Genomic DNA, 17,580 nt, shown 5'->3' on the forward strand with positions numbered 1-17,580 from the left:
TGTTGAGAGCTGCCTGCTCTATTTTTCTCTATGACAATATACTAAAATGCCAGGATGTACTGGAATGGCACTGGGTGCAAGCTCTACTTCTCTCCCTTCCTCTAACTCTCACAATTGTTTACATTCTCTCTCTCTCTCTTTTTATTTTAATTTAAATTTATTTAATTAACATACAGTGCAATATTGGTTCCTGGAGTAGAATTCAGTGATTCATCACTTACATACAACACCTGGTACTTATCGCAGTAAGTGTCTTCCTTAATGCCCATCACCCATCTAGCCCATCCCCCACTCACCTCCCTCTATCAACCCTCAGTTTCTTCTCTATCATTAAGAGTCTCATGGTTTATTTTCCTCTCTCCTTTTTTTCTTTTCCCCCTTTCAATATGTTCATGTTTTCTTTCTTAAATTCCACATATGAGTGAAATCATATGGTATTTGTCTTTCTCTGACTGATCTATTTCACTTACCATAATATACTCTAGCTCCATCCATGTTGTTGCAAATGTCATTTCATTCTTTTTGATGGCTGAGTAATATTCCAATATATATTTGAATCCAATCCAATATATATATCCAATATATATCTATACATATATCTATATCATCTATCTATCTATCTATCTATCTATCTATCTATCTATCTATCTATCTATCATTTATCTATTTATCTATATCCCACATCTTCTTTATCCATTCATCATTGATGGACATTTGGGCACTCTCCATAGTTTGGCTATTGTTGATAATGCTGCTATAAACACTGGGGTGCATGTACCCCTTCGAATCTGTATTTTTGTATCCTTTGAGTAAATACCTAGTAGTGCAATTGCTGGATCATAAGGTAGTTCTATTTTTAACTTTTTGAGGAACTGCCATACTGTTCTCTAGAGTGGCTACACCAGTTTGCATTCCCACCAGCAGTGCAAGAGGGTTACCTTTCTCTGCATCCTCACCAACACCTGTTGTTTCTTGTGTTGTTAATTTTAGCCATCCTCACAGGTGTGAGGTGATATCTCATCATGGTTTTGATTTGTATTCCCCTGATGATGAGTGATGTTGAGCACTTTTTCATGTGTCTATTGGCCATTTGTATGTCTTCTTTGGAGAAATATCTGTTCATGTCTTTTGCCCATTTCTTAACTGGATTATTTGGTTTTGGGTATTGCATTCTTCATAGATTTTGGATAACAACCTTTATCAGATATGTCATTTGCAAATATCTTCTCCCATTTAGTAAGCTACCTTTTAGTTTTGTTGATTGTTTCCTTCACTGTGCAGAAACTTTTTATCTTGATGAAGTCCCAATGGTTCATTTTTGCTTTTGTTTCCTTTTCCTCTGGCTAGGTGTCTAGAAAGAGGTTGTTATGGACAAGGTCAAAGAGGTTTCTGCCTGTATTCTCCTCTAGAATTTTGATGGCTTCCTGTCTCACATTTAGGTCTCTCATCCATTTGGAATTTATTTTGTGTATTGTGTAAAAAAGTGATCCAGTCTCATTCTTCCGCATGTTGCTGTCCAGTTTTCCCAATGCCATTTGTTGAAGAGACTGTCTTTTTTTTTTTTTCCATTGGATATTCTTTCTTGCTTTGTCAAAGAATAGGTGACTATAGAGTTGGGGGTCCATTTCTGGATTTTCTGTTCTGTTCCATTGATCTATGTGTCTGTTTGTGTGCCAGTACCATACTGTCTTGATGATCACAGCTTTGTAATATAGCTTGAAATCTGGAATAGTGATGCCTCCAGTTTTGTTTTTCTTTTTCAGAATTGCTTTGGCTATTCGGAGTCTTTTGTGGTTCCATACAAATCTTAGTATTGTTTGTTCTAGCTCTGTGAAAAATGCTGGTGATATTTTGATAGGGATTGCATTAAATGTATAGATTGCTTTGGGTAGTATAGACATTTTAACAATGTTTGTTCTTCCAATCCATTAGCATGGAATGCTTTTTCATTTCTTTGTATCCTCTTCAATTTCTTTCATAAGCGTTCTATAGTTTTCAGAATACAGATCTTTTACCTCTTTGGTTAGGTTTATTCCTAGATGTCTTATCAGTTTTGGTGCAATTGCAAATGGATGGATTCCTTGATTTCTTTTTCTGCTGCTTCATTATTGGTGCATAGAAATGCAACAGCTTTCTGCATATTGGTTTTATATCCTGAAACTTCGCTGAATTCATGAATTAGTTCTAAAAATTTTTTGGTGGAGTCTTTCAGGTTTTCTACATAAAGTATCATGTCATCTGCAAATAGTGAAAGTTCGACTTCTTCCTTGCTGATTTGGGTAACTTTTATTTCTTTTTGTTGTCTAATTGCTGAGGCTAAGACTTCCAGTACTATGTTAAATAGTAATGGTGAGAGTGGACATCCTTGTCTTGTTCCAGACCACAGGGGAAAGGCTCTCAGTTTTTCCCCATTGAGGGATGATGTTAGCTGTGGGTCTTTCATATATGGCCTTTATGATGTTGGGGTATGTTCCAAACATCCCTACTTTATTGAGGTTTGTGTGTGTGTGTGTGTGTGTTTTGTTTTTTAAGCAAGAAAGGATGCTGTATTTTGTCAAATGCTTTTTTTGCATCTATTGGCAAATTACCTAGAGCAGGCCCAGGCTAGGAGGCCCCAGAAAATGGAAAGTTACTAACAATAAGCTAGAGATAACCAGAAGCCCTACTGGGAGCAAGAGATAACCAGCCATTTCTGCTTCTATAAACAGGCTTCCCACCACAGGCTCCCTGCTCTACTGTTCCCGCCTAAAGAAGCCCCCACTCCCCCAGTTTAAAGCCACCTACCAGCAGTCAGCATAGCCCTTTAACCTGACTGCCTGCAGTACCCTATAAAAGCCCTATAACCCCATTGCCTGGGGCCCAGAACTTTGAGCATGAGCTCATCTGGGTCCGCAAGCATAAAATAAATCCAAGTTCTACTTCTCTGAGTGTCACTTGGTCTCTCGCCGGTCTGATTTTTATTTTTCCACAACACTTATCGTTATGCCTTCAAAACCAAATAGAGGTCTCTTAAAAACCATTTAAAAATAAGAACATTGAAAACTAAGCAAAATTACATAACTTCCTCCCTAGCTTGGTAGCATGAGTCTATACCAGATTTCAAATCATCTGATGTCTGGTTTAGGCTTTTTCTATACTATGTCCAGGAAAAAAATAAAGCTCTCTCTCGGGGGAGGCATGTTGCTTTCACCAGTGATCCTCAATCCAGCTGTGAATTAAAACCAATTTCCTAAAAATAAAAATTCCTGGCCCCTACCCTTCCCTTGACTTTCTGATATAGCAGATCTGAGATAAGTCATTGGGTGATACAGTAACAAGAAAAAGGTAATTCAAGGCTATAAGCTTTCAGTCTGCCAAAGCTACCACATGTTAGGACCTATATTTGCTGACCCTTATGGTGTTCTTGTGGCAAAATTCTTTTTAACCTAGAGAAGTATATTTTCTCTTGTTTAAATGTCAGGATGTTACTTTCCCCTCTGTAGGTTTAGTGAAAGGATATATAAGATCCCCTGATCTAGAGAAAGGGAACACACAGAACACTGAGATCCAGACAAAATAGCAGAGCTCCCTCAGTGAAAGCTGTCCTCCACAGATCAAAAATCATTTGGGCAGGGAGTCGCGCGCTCCGTAGGGCAGAGAAGTCATGGCTCCGCCGTCCAAAGGCAAGGACTTGTTTTCGTCTGATGAGGAGGGCCAGGCGATGGTGGCTGGGCTATGGTGGCTGGGCCGGGCCCAGGGCCTGGGGGAGTGGAGGAGCGCCGCGTCAAGGTCTCCAGCCTGCCCTTCAGCGCTCACGTCGGACAAGAAGCCGCCCAAGGAGGCGTCCCCGCTGCCAGCCAGCCGAAAGCGCCAGCGCTGGGGCCGCTGGTCAAGCCCTTCCAGGCCGCCTTGTCAAGTCGGAAAACTCACAAAACGGGGCCACGTGCATGCGGGAACACAGCAGATACTTGCCGCCGCCAAGACACACGAGCCCCACCACCTGCACCCTGCGGAAGCACAGGACCAATCGGAAGCCACAAACCCCTTACACACGTCCCAGCTCCTCGCTCTGGAGCACAAGTTCCGCCGGAAACAGTACCTCTCCACTGTAGAGAGTGCAGAGTTCTCCAGCTCTCTGAACCTCACAGAGACCCAGGTCAAAATCTGGTTTCAGAACCGAAGGGCCAAGGCGAAAAGACTGCAGGAGGCAGAACTAGAAAAGCTGAAAATGGCTGTAAAACCCATGCTGTCCTCTGGCTTCGGCCTCCCTTTTCCCATCAACTCGCTCCTGCAAGCAGCATCCATATATGGAACATCCTACCCTTTCCATAGACCTGTGCTTCCCATTGTGCCCGTGGGACTCTATGCGACTCCAGTCGGATATGGCATTTACCATCTAACCTAAGGAAGACCAGCTCCATAGACACCAGGATGGACGTTTGTTTAAATGGGTCCCCCCTCCCTCTCCAAGAAGGCAGTACCAAGCTGGTACTCCTGCTCTGCAAACTTGCAGGCGCCAACCTAAGCAGCTAGGCCCACAGGGCTACAGACATAGTTCGAATTTGTTCTTTAGGCCGGAGGCACCAAGCCGCATTTTCTTGTGATCTTCTAGATGCCCCCTTCTCCTTTCACAAAGATTGGCTTTGATGATTCATTTATATATATAATTATATATAAATATATATATAAAAATATAATATAATATATATAATGACATTTTTATACAGCAGACATAAAAATTCAGATTTTGAACGGCAAAATGTATATGCACATATGTATACTTTTTTCTATATATCACCTTCTTAAAAGAGACTGCTTAAGTCCATTTGTATTTTCTTATAGGAGAGACCAATTATTAGGTAAAATTGCTGACATCTGGTGATTTTGATGGGATAATTAACTTTTGCTTATGGAGAACAAAGTTAGAATTAAGCATGATGCTTAGGAAGTAGGTATGACAGATTCCTCAAAGTGATGAGGACACATCGTGTTTTTGCATTTTTACATGCATTAAAAAACTCATTAGGTCCTACCATATTTGGCCCTATATTTTTCCCTCTGTCCACATTGTTACAGATTGTAGTTAAAAAAAAAATCTGAAGTGAAATCTGCAAGATAATGGAAGAGGAAGTCCTAGCCCTCATCCCTAACCGAAAACACCAATAAAAGAATGCTATTTCACTTTACTGGTGTCAGTCCCTCCCACAAGTTGGAACAGCTCAGCATCTAAAGAAATCCCCTCAGCTCACAATTTTTCCCTCAGGGGCAAAAAATGAGTAAAGCAACTATCTGACATTAGCCTCACTTTTCAGGATGCTGCCCAAAAGATCTACTTCTATCTCAACTCATTCAAGAGCACTGAGGCAACTTTGCCTTGGGGCTACTAAGAGCAAAGAAAAGGGGTAGGAACTCTCAGCTGCCTGCATGGATCTATGGGATTGTGAGAAGGTACACAAAATTCCCAGAAACTTGTAAACTACCAAAACTGAAACAGGAAGAAATAGAATATTTGAACAGACCCATAATCAGCAAAGAAATTGAATCAGTAGTCAAAAATATCCTGACAAACAAAAGTCCTGGGCCAGATGGCTTCCCAGGGGAATTCTACCAGACATTTAAAGAAGAGTTAATACCTTTTCTTCTCAAACTGTTCAAAAAAATAGAAATGGAAGGAAAACTTCCAAACTCATTCTATGAAGCCAGCATTACTTTGATTCCAAAACCAGACAAGACCCCACTAAAACAGAAAATTACAGGCCAATATCCCTGATGAACATGGATGCAAAAATTTTCAATAAAATACTAGCAAATCGAATCCAACAGTACATTAAGAGAATTATTCACCACGATCAAGTGCGATTTATTACTGGGCTGCAGGGCTGGTTCAATATTCCCAAATCAATCAACATGATACACCACATTAATAAAAGAAAGGATAAGTGTTTCTTTACCATGAAGTTTCTTTAGTCTATAAAAATGTATTTTATTTACTCCTTTGTTGCAGTGCATCATGGAAAAGAAAAATATAAAGCATATTTACATAAGCACCGTGGGTCTGTGTGTAAACTTACACACATGCTGTGCATCTCACCTGGTCTCCTATGAAGTTGCAGGCAAGTGAAGAAATACTGCTTAGTAGCATGTTCTCAACTGTGGAAAGAGGCATTCACCATTTGATGGGACGCAAGGAGGTTTAATGGAATAATATGTCCCCATGCAATCAGAAAAAGCAGGCTTATTAATGTGGATTTAATGGCATTTAGCTGCTTCCCTATATTTCTCTCAACTTGTAATATATTGAAACATTGTGTAATATTTACAAGATCCTAACATACAATTTAATGCACATTCCCTTAGAAATGTAAGCAACATAAGGCAGATACATAGTATTTGACCAATGGTTTAATAGAGCAATAATCTGGAAACTATGGCTTGTGGGTGCCACCTATTTTTTAAAATAAAGGTTTACTGAACACAGCCATGGCCATGCATTTACCTATTGTTTATGACTGTTTTCACACTACATGGCAGAGTTGAGCAGTTGATACAGAAACTGTAGGGCCCACAGTGCCATGAATAATTATCATCTGGTCTTTTGCAGAAAAGTTAGCCAACATTGCTATGAAGAGTAAAGCCTTATTTTTTGGTGAAAACTGAAAAAAAAACTATCAGAAATAAAAAGCCTAGTGAAGCACATTTTATTTTCAGCTTGAAAATAATTTTTAATCATTTTTAAGAAACAACCATTACCTAGGATTTTAGAAAATTAGGATAAAGCCTATATATACTAAGTAACACCAAAAGCATTATTTTGTTGGTCAAAAAGTATAAAAAACAAACTATAATTTCTTTGGGGAAAATCAGTAAACTTTCAAGTATAGACTGTTAAGAATTAGGAAAATATTGCCTAATTTATAGGATTATAAACGATCTAATAATTTGGTTCAGTTTCTAATACATTATCTGTCATCATTTAAGGTCCATCTTTGTGAATTATACATTGTTATAAATACACAATGCATAATTGCCATCATGTTACCATGTTCAGCCCTGTGGCAATTATCTAAAATTCTAAAGTGTCTCATTAAAGTTATAATCTGGGTAAATCGAGCAAGAAAGGAGTGTTTCGTTTTTTAGCCCATTTGTTTGTGACCCAACCCCTACTCATGCTAATGGTTTCTTCCATCTTCGTATGAAAATTCTGTAGAGATCCTAGATCTCTATCTAAGGTGGTTTGCTTCAGCTTGGAATCCATCAAGGAGGGTTGTCCATTCCTAGGGCCTAGTGATCACTTAACTGCTCAGACTGTGCAGTTGGGATACAATAGAAAACTGCATAGTCTTCACTAAAAAGCTAGGATGGTTGTCCCTGACTCTGAAACCCACTGAACACTTGGCCAAACTGATGCCCAACTATGTTCTTAAAGTTTTACCTAAGACTTGGCTCAGTATCCATTTGTCAACTAATGGTCACCCAGAGAAATAACTGCTCTTGAATGGTACAGCTCAGATACCTTCTGTGTTGTTAGAGAGGTAAAATTGAACTTTGTTACACAACTTACAATATTTTTAGGAAGATGGACATGATTTTAATTATAGTACTGCATGTCTTTGCAAATTTCTAATGTTATAAAAATGCAAGACCTGATTACTTTCAAATGTAATGATATTTTTACAAATTCAAAAATTACTTAAGTTATGCCTTGGGTAAGAGTGACCGAAAAGCTCTATTCTTTAGGTCTTCAGCTTATGAGGCATATTCTCCTTGGCTTTTCCATGTTCTTCTGGAGATTTTGTATCTCATTATGAAGTTGTTTGCTCTCATTTTGGAATCCTTCCTTTAGTAGACGGGCCTGTTCCTAAAAAAGGGAAAAATGGAGACTGAGTAAAGTGTAGTACTAAGTTAATCTCTCATTTATATCTAGTTTCCACATTCATAGATTTTTTAAATATTTAATTTCTTTTTGACATTTTCTCTACACTTAATTTTCATTAATTTCTCTTGGGCATCCTAGCTCTGTGATTACATTTCCACCAAGGGGTGAAGATAGTTCAGATATCATACCAAGATGTGTGACCCTATAAAAGTTATTGGAACTTTTCTGAACTTCTGTTTCTTTTCCTAAGTAATAGAGGCATAGCAGTTCTTACTTCATATAGTATTTTTTTAAAGATTTCATTATTTATTTATTTATTTATTTATTTATTTATTTATCTATCAGAGAGAGACAGAGAGCGAGCACAAGCAGGGGGAGCTGCAGGCAGAGGGAGAAGCAGGCTTCCCACTGAGCAAGGAGGCCAATGTGGGACTCGATCCCACACCCTGGGATCATGACCTGAGCTGAAGGCGGACACTTAACCCACTGAACCCAGGCAACCCAATGCTTCATATAGTATTAAGCAAGAGATACAAATAAGTGATTTTTCCGGATGCCTAGCAGATAACAGCCACTGAATGGAGGATGTACAGATAAAGGACTGGATGTGACCTAACTGCAAATAAAATCTTTTAACAACCAGACAGAGGCAGGAGCCAGGTCAGGAAGGCAGACAGAAACTGCAAAGTACAAGTGGCAAGCAAGGTCCTTTTTCTAGGCATTATGTTCTCATTGCCACACTAAGATATGATCAGGGACAGTGGTGAGAAAAGAGACAAACAGAAATCTCAAGGTAATGCAATTAAATACCTGAAGTTTTAAAGCTAGAGTTCTCTCTTGTTCTTCCAGCAACTGGACTCTATCCCTCTCCATCTTCTCAGTTAATTGTCTCACATGTTCCTGATAGCTCCTTTCTTTCTGTTCCATCATCTGCTGATTCTTTATTTGCATTTCTTCCAGTATTTTTGTTGCAGACTGTGCAGATTCGGCTTTCACACGTTCCACTGTGAGAAGGAAAAAGAAGAAGAAAAATGTATGTGAGTAAGCATGTTGTCCCTTTCTTCCCTGCACGTTTACCTGTCCTTGTTGCTGCTCACTGTATATGCCCTACTCAGAAATGACTTCGGCAAGTAAGGGGCATCTTTGTTCTTTTTGCCCTAGTGTAAGGATCGCAGGCTTGCCCAGCCAAATTATTTAAACTTCGAGAGCTCGTGAGGCTATCTAGTCTCTTGACTGGCTCCTCACCTTCAATCTCCTTTTCCTTTTCTGTGAGAGTCTGGTCTGTCTGTAGAATGGCATCAGTCATAGACTCCTTGGACTTCAAGTATTCCTGAAGAACCTCTTCAGCCTTAGGACCCGGAGAACACGGGGTTAGTTATAGGAAATGGCTAGAAACGCTTGTTCCTGATCGTCTTCCCACCATCTTTTCCTCTAGGATTTGTTCCTCTTGGCCCTGGTGTGCCTGGTGGTCAAGATTCCTTGCCACAGGTATGGGCACTTGCTCCAGGCTGGCCAATCATGGCACCCTACGAAGCAGAATCCTTTATAGGAGACTGATAGAGACACTGGGAAAAAGAGAGTCTTTGTTCTTTTAGACTAAGGGCTCTAATTTTGGAGTTGTTGTTGCTGTGGTCCCCTGTGGGGTGAGTCGCTGAAAAAGGAAGCCACCATGGAGAAAGCAGATCAAAGGAAAGGTGGAGGGAGAATATGTAGCCTAAAATGATGAATTACCATTTTTGTTTAAGTGACCATCACTGGGTTTCTGTCCCTGACAGCATAAAGATCCAGCTATAATAGTGAATTACAATAACAACTTGGTGGTTAATCTGAAAATCCAATGAATAACTCAATTATTAATTGAGTGCACTGTTTTGGATGAGCACAGAGGACATATCTGGTATAATAGGCTCCCTATACATGTTTATCAAATGAAAGCATGAATGCTGTTGTTCTTGCAATGTGTGAGATTACACTTGGTTATGTTGGTCTTCTAAGGAGGCATGTCAGCAGCTTTCCAGAATCAGCAGATAAATCCTGGTTACCTGTATCCCCTTCCTAGGTTTCTGAAGGTACTTTCTCTTTAGCTCTTGCATCTCCTGGATGAAGAGACGATACCCTCCTGGTTTAGAATAAATCCCATGCTTCACAGCTTCTTCTAGAGGACTGAAAATATCCTTAAGTAAATCTGAGCAAAGATCTGTTGATGCTTGCAGATTCTGTTTACAAAAGTCATCTCGCTTTTTTTCTAGTTGGGCCTTTAATTTAAAAATAAGAAGTAAAAAGAATAACAGGGAAAAGATGTTAGCTTGACCTTGGAGATTCTGGAAAGTCTTCTCAAAAATAAGTCTGTGACCCTAGAAAAAGTTATAGGCACCTCAACAGGACCATATCCTTCCTCTTGCTCCTGACTTTATTACTAAAGGCCCTTTTTCCTTGGAGGTGAAGTTCAGAGCAGAGTGCTAACTTTTTTTTGTTACACCTTTAAGAGATAGATTTCTGCTTGTCAAATTGGACCAGTGATTACATATGGAATAAATGTGGCTCAATATCAGCCTGCATATGATAATCAGGACTATAATTTTCTTTGCTTTTGACTAGGATATCAAATCAGTCTGATAACAGTGGGCATTTGATTAGAAACTCTGATTGTTACTTATATGCATTTAGTTAAATTTTGAGGAAGATCAAAATAAACTTTGTTCTTCTTTTTATGGTAATAACAAATAGTGGTTATCACCATTTTAAAGTCTAGTAGGAAATCCCTCTCAAAATAAATGCTCATTTCATTTTCTGGTAGTACTTGGCTTTCCAAGGCCCTAATCCATATAAACTTGAGAACAAATTACCGCTAAGCCCTTTTGAAATAAATGGTCTACATCTCTGAAGGAACTGCTCATGAAGAGTTCGATGGCCTCTTTCTCACAGGCCCTGTGCAGGTCCAGCAGCTCTTGGAGGGTTTCAGTGGGTAGCTGCACCCTCTGGCTCATCTCCTGGTCATAGTGAGCAATGGCCTTTTGCACTGCAGCTGCATTCTCGATCTGGGCCAAGGCCAGGACAGCATTCTCCATGCAGGGCAGATCCCCACTGCTGATGGCATTGACATAGGTCAGCACCAGGTTCTTTAGACCTATAAATTGAGAACAAATAAGGATGCTTATTGTAGGTGGGATGAGGAAACATTCTATTCTGTGTAATTCTTTTTTTTTTTTTTTAAAGATTTTATTTATTTATTTGAGACAGAGAGAATGAGATACAGAGAGCATGCGAGGGAGGAGGGTCAGAGGGAGAAGCAGACTCCCTGCCGAGCAGGGAGCCCGATGTGGGACTCGATCCCGGGACTCCAGGATCATGACGTGAGCCGAAGGCAGTCGCTTAACCAACTGAGCCACCCAGGCGCCCTATTCTGTGTAATTCTGATCATGTTTATTACTACCCATTTGCCTCACAGCATCAGTGTCCTCAGAATCACCTGGCAGCTTGCTAGATACGCAGATTCTCAGCCTTTGCCCCAGATCAACTTAATTAGACCCTCCTCTCTGGCAAGATGCCCAGGTGATATGTATATACATCAAAGGTCAAGAATCTCTGTTATAGATAGCATGGGCCTATGTTTATTGAGTGCTTGCATCTACTTTACCCCCAAGCATCATTAGGACAGGAACCATAGCTCTCTCATGTATGTCTCTATTAGCAGCCCTGGTCTGTTGTAAACATTTGATCAATATTGTAGAATAAATCAAAAAGAGTTCTCAGTTTTGTTTATTCTAGCATAGTGTTGTCCAAGAGAACTTTCTGTGATGTTGGAAGTGTTCTATGTGTATTGTGCAGTACGTTGTCCAGCTACCAACCCCATATAGGTATGGGCCTTGAAATATAGCTGCGTAATTGGAATTTTAAATTTTATTTAATTTTAATTAACTTACACTTAAATTTAAATAGCCACACTCGTATAGTGGCTACCATATTGGGCAGTGCAAGTCCAATTAACTAGGGCAATTTTAAGAAATAGAGCTTTTTTTCCTTTGGCCTCTCCTATCTTTTCTCACCCAAGAGAGTTTGGCTAGTAAAATCTATTAGAAATGTTGGTGCCATCTAGAATTTAAATGGGAATAGCAGTAGGATCTGCATTTTTCAAATCTGAAACTGTGTGGATATAATTCTACCCTCCTTTAGTCTTAACAATTAAAGAAAAAGACTGGGAAGAGGACTCACGAGGTCCATTGACTTTGATGCCTCCTGAAAGAGTTTTAATTTTGGAATTGCTAAAGATGTAGGAACAGAAGACTGCAGCTTGTTGCACAAATTCAGGATCCAGCTCATTATCATGCAATGTCTCAAGCTGGCCTAGCTTCTTCCGGTGAGTAGGTCGATCAAAGATAAAGCATTTCTTCTTTGGGAAGAACTTCCGGATACAGAGACGGGGCAGATTAAAATTTTGATCACTTTGAGTGGTACCTGCAGGAAGATAAAAAAGGAATGTCCCAAATATAGGGTCTTGCAAACTTTTTCTGTGAAGAGCCACACAGTAAATATTTTAGGCTTTGCAAGCCAGGGGGTCTCTTTTCCAAGGACGCAGTTCTGCTGTTGCAGCATGAAAGCAGCCATAAACAATCTATAAATGAATGGGTATAGCATTATTCCAATAAAACCTTATGTACAAAGACAGCTGGTGTGCTGGATTGGCCATCATTTGAACTGTGGGTCATCATTTGCCAACCCTTGGACTAGAGCACTGTTCATGCCTTCATCTCTTTTCTTCCAATCAATGTCTATTCTATTCCATATTCGTTAGCTAATCGCAAGCCCAAAGCAGGGAAATAAAATCAAACTAATAATAGCACAGGAAAAGATGAAAGAAAAGGAAATTATTCTTAGAAGAGAGGAGAATATAATTTAAAATCAAATTTATTAATTCATATATCAAACAAGCATTAATTCTTAGTTATAGCTAGCTAAGAATAAGTAGAAAACTATAAATGTAAGAAAACTGTAAATGGAACACTAAAACTATAGTTTCTTGTGTTTTGTTATCTCCATTTATTTCTAAGTCCCTTCCTTTTACCTTGTTTAAGCTTGAGTGAATTCTCCAGGTACTCATCTGCTGTGATGGGTAGTCCATTTGCTTCCAAATCTAAGGAAAAATCCCTCAGTGTCCACACAAAATCTGGAAAGAAGCTCACAAAGTCAGCCGAATCTTCAATCCCATCGGCATCAGGGGAGGATTTCGCCCTCATTCGATCTGACAGCTCTGTCACATAGCTGAGCAGCAAACTGAGGAAAACTGGCATAAAAGAACAGTGTCCTCCACCCCATATTAGTTCCATATATTTAAAACCTTCATTTCACCTTTGTTTTTAACCCAAGTGTCAATTCTTCAGTAGGTACATAGGATCGTTCCCTTACCCTTGAATTATTTCTTTTTTTTTTTTAAGATTTTATTTATTTATTTATTTGAGAGAGAGAGAATGAGAGAGGGAGTGCACACATGAGAGGGGGGAGGGTCAGAGGGAGAAGCAGACTCCCCGCCGAGCAGGGAGCCCGATGCGGGACTCGATCCCGGGACTCCAGGATCATGACCTGAGCCGAAGGCAGTCGCCCAACCAACTGAGCCACCCAGGCATCCCACCCTTGAATTATTTCTTAAGTCTTCTCTTTCTGTGCTTGATTCACCAGGATTCACTGCCAAGTAGCTGGTTTTTAAATATAGGTCTCCCCTCTTACTTTGATGCTATTTTGAACAACAAAAAGGATACTGCAGTTGGTCCATGGCCTGCTGGTTGATGGTTCCCATGCTATTGTACACAAAGGTGCTGCTCAGGAGTATTGCTAGGGCAAAGATCCAGGAGTCATTCTGGTTGTTACCCTGGAAATCAGAACACATTCGGGCTGAGATTATGTTTCATTCTCCTGGAACTTTCCAGATCAGCAGCAGTAAAAAGATGCTCATTTAATTAGAATAATGACCTATATGAGTAAACCAAATCCAAACAAAAGTGTTAGTGGGACTTGAATTTTGGATCATTTTATAATTAGTATTTTTAGTTTACATTGATTCTCACTAGGTCCTTTTATGATCATTGGCAGATAATTCCAAAACCAATAATCAAGGTCGGTGGGCATTCTAAGGCCTTAAATATAATTTAAGTTTAAAGATTTCTCTTCCTTTTTACAGCAAAATTCACTTATATAAGAGTAATAATATGTGTAGCTACTTTACTGAGCAATTATTATACACCTAACATTTTCCATTACTTACCTTATTCAAAACAATACTATGAGGCAATTATATATCTATTACATCTGTTTTACAGATTTAGAAAGCTGAGGTTAAAAGAGGTCAAATAATTTGCCAAGGGCTCTGAGTTAGTGTCAGGGCTTATATTTAAACACAAGGGTATGGGACTTCAGAACCTAAAATCTTTTTCTTTTTAGGATTTTACTTACTTATTTGAGAGAAACTGAGAGTAAGAAAGAGCACAGAGGGAGAGGAAGAGGGAGAAGCAGACTTGCTACTGAGCAGGGAGCCCGATGCAGGACTTTATCCCAGGACCCCGGGATCATGACCTGAGCTGAAGGCAGACGCTTAACTGACTGAACCACCTAAGCACTCCAGAACCTAAATTCTTAACTAAAGTTCTCTGCAGGATTGAACTCATGACATTGATTTTATTTGTACTACTTTTATGTATCTGGGTTAACTGGCTTGGCATGCAGCCTATTGTTAATAATTAGAATACTACCTACTGACCACTATGATCTTCTAGGATTCTGCTTTATGAATATTTTCCTGACCCCTGATTGCTAAACTTGGCCTCAGGGCACAGAAGCAGATATGAAAAAAGCATACATTTAAGTGAAAGCTCTTATTTAAAAAAATAAATACTGTCGAGAATATTCAGGGATGAGGGTCTAATTCCAAAAGTGAATCCTTAATCCTTACCTTCTCTACATCTCCCAGGCCCTCAGTGTCCAGGAGAACGAAGGTGTGATTTGGCTTCTTGGGATGAGGCACACACCACATCCAGATTCCTTTGGTATGAGACTGTACTGTGGCGCCCAGAGAAAAGCCTGCGAGGGGGAATGGAGATAATAGGGGGTGGAGTTTTAATAGCAGATGGATCTAGAAATCCTACAATGCAACACAAAAAATAACCTGATTAAAGAATGAGCAAAGCCCAGGAATAAATCCCACTTGGTCACGAATAATCCTAAGAGATGCTGAACTCAAGGAAACAAACTGAGGGTTGCTGGAGGGGAGGTGGTGGGGGGCAAAAGAGAAATGGGTGATGGGCACTAAGGAGGACACATGATGTAATGAGCACTGGGTATTATATGCAACTGATGAATCACTAAATTCTACCTCTGAAACTGATAAAAAAAATTTTTTAAAAATGAGCACAGGACTTGAATAGACATTTCTCCAAAGAAAATATACAAATGACCAATAAACAAATGAAAAGATGCTCAACATCACTAGTCATTAGGGAAATAACAAATCAAAACCACAATGAGATACAATTTCACACTCATTAGGATGGCCACTATCAAAAAAACAGAAAGTCTTAAGTATTGGGGAGGATGTGGGGATATTAGAAACCTTGGGTTTTTCTGGTGGGAATGTAAAATGGTGCAGTTACTTTGGAAAACAATATGATGAGTTCTTAAAAAACTAAACATAGAATTACCATATGATTCAGCAATTCCACTTCTGGGTCTATACCCCCAAAAAAGTGAAAATAGGTACTTGAACAGATATTTGTACCCTCATGTTTTTAGCGGCATTGTTCATAATAGCCAAAAGGTGGAAGAAACCCAAAGGCCCTTCAACAAATGAATGGATAAACAAATTGATATGCACATAGAAGTTGTTCAGCCATAAAAAGGGAGAATTCTGACACATGGTACAACATTGATGAGTTTTGAAGACATTATGCTAAGTGAAATAAGCAAATCACAAAAGGACAAATAATGTCTGATTCCTCTTTTTTTTTTTAAGATTTTATTTATTTATTTGACAGAGAGAGAGCACAAGCAGGGGAAGAGGCAGAGGCAGAGGGAGAAGCAGACTCCCAGCTGAGCAGGGAGCCCGACATGGGGCTCGATCCCAGGACCCTGGAATCATGACCCGAGCTGAAGGCAGCTGCTTAACCAACTGAGCCACCCAGGCGCCCCTGTTTGATTCCTCTTAAATAAGATTCCTAGAGCAGTCAAATTCATAGAGACAGAATATAGAATGGTGACTGCCAAGGGCTGGGGAGTTATTGTTTAGTGGGTACAGAGTCTCTGTTGGGGAAGATGAAAAAGTTATGGTGATGGATGGTGGTGATGGTTGCATAATAGTGTGAATTTACGGGGCGCCTGGGTGGCTCAGATGGTTAAGCGTCTGCCTTCGGCTCAGGTCATGATCCCAGGGTCCTGGGATCGAGCCCCACATCGGGCTCCTGACTCAGCAGGGAGTCTGCTTCTTCCTCTCCCTCTGCCTCTCCCACTGCTCGTGCTCTTTCTCTCTCTGTATCTCTGTGTCTCAAATGAATAAATAAAATCTTTAAAAAAAAATAGTGTGAATTTACTTAATGCCACAGAACTGCATGTACACTTAAAAATGGTTACAATGGCAAATTTTATGTTATGTATATTTTACAACGGTAAAAAAAAGCCAATACAGACTTAAACATTCCACTTAATAATCAGTGGAAACTCGCTTTTACTGCATGAACATTTTAGTAAATGTCTGATAGTTTATTATTTTGTACACTAATTATTTGTATTACTGCATTATTAGTCTTTCTAGGAAAGGAACAATTTATGCTTTAAAAGGAACAATTTATGCTTTAAAAGCATAAAGGGGGAACTAAGGCAAAGTGGAAAGAGAGATGAACTGTCTTTTTCAGACCATAGTGAAGATCAGAGCATAACTGTGGATTGAAAGATACCTTTCGGTATTCTCTTGCATCTCTAACTTTCTTGCATCACCGTGCTCCATGTTGCCAGTGTGGGTGGACAGGAAGGACTTGGCAGAGCTTTGTTGGTGCCACTCACCCTTGTTCTTTCCAGCCAGCTTGTTCATTAGGTAGGATTTGCCCGTGCGGTAGAGGCCCACAATAGCCACCACAACAAGAGGATTCTTATTGGCTGCCAGGATCTCCAAAGCTTCCTGATTAGCCACCAGTTGCCCTCTGATGTTCTCAATGAGGCACACTGGGGCTGGCATGTGGATCTCTGAGGCCATGTTCAGAGTGTTCCCTGGTCTGCAAGGGAAGAGATGAGACGAAATAAAATTTCCAGTCTAAGTGGATCAGATATTTCACCAGGTTATTTTACATTTAGAAGCTAGAGTCCTCACTTTCCCCAAAATGGCCAAAAGTTTGGTGTCAGCATTGAGATAGATGAGGGTAATATCTGTATCATTTTAGAAAGTTACAGAAGTATTGTCAAAGTGGTCCACTCAAAAAATATTGGCATGACAGTATTTTAGGAACATTCAGCCTCTCTCATAAACAAAATCGTTCATTTAATTCACCATGCAAAACTTTCTTTTTGGATTTGCATTTAAAAATTTAGAGTAAACTTTAAATGGAAAATAGAATAGAATTTAGAGAGATTTATTTTACATCTTGGTTATATGTAAAAAATTCAATGTTGATTTACTTATTCATTAATTCTTACTATGAATAAAGACTTTCATACATCATTTCATGTATACCCTTTGAATAGTTCCCAGAGAT

General features: G+C 39.5%; 1 protein-coding gene and 1 pseudogene across 2 annotated transcripts; one reads left to right on the forward strand and one right to left on the reverse strand.

Moving 5' to 3' along the window:
• Positions 1-3,643: 3,643 nt before the first annotated feature.
• LOC110580325 lies at positions 3,644-4,384 on the forward strand (annotated as a pseudogene).
• A 2,977-nt stretch (positions 4,385-7,361) lies between these two features.
• Positions 7,362-17,097, reverse strand: LOC110580324 (guanylate-binding protein 1-like). Of its 2 annotated transcripts, XM_021689998.1 has the most exons (10): positions 16,895-17,097; positions 14,796-14,923; positions 13,609-13,718; positions 12,918-13,114; positions 12,068-12,310; positions 10,702-10,982; positions 9,898-10,110; positions 9,101-9,203; positions 8,666-8,859; positions 7,362-7,837 (listed from the first exon to the last, which is right to left on the reverse strand). In XM_021689998.1, the coding sequence occupies exons 1-10, from the start codon at positions 17,082-17,084 to the stop codon at positions 7,721-7,723; spliced, it is 1,776 nt and encodes a 591-aa protein (XP_021545673.1). In that variant the 5' UTR covers positions 17,085-17,097; the 3' UTR covers positions 7,362-7,720. The 2 variants fall into 2 exon arrangements, with proteins under 2 accessions (XP_021545673.1, XP_044770000.1); XM_044914065.1 differs by lacking the exons at positions 8,666-8,859; positions 9,101-9,203 and having other exon boundaries at positions 16,895-17,094.
• Positions 17,098-17,580: the final 483 nt, after the last annotated feature.

Source organism: Neomonachus schauinslandi, chromosome 4, assembly GCF_002201575.2.
Source record: "Neomonachus schauinslandi chromosome 4, ASM220157v2, whole genome shotgun sequence".
NCBI classification, from domain to species: Eukaryota; Metazoa; Chordata; class Mammalia; order Carnivora; family Phocidae; genus Neomonachus; species Neomonachus schauinslandi.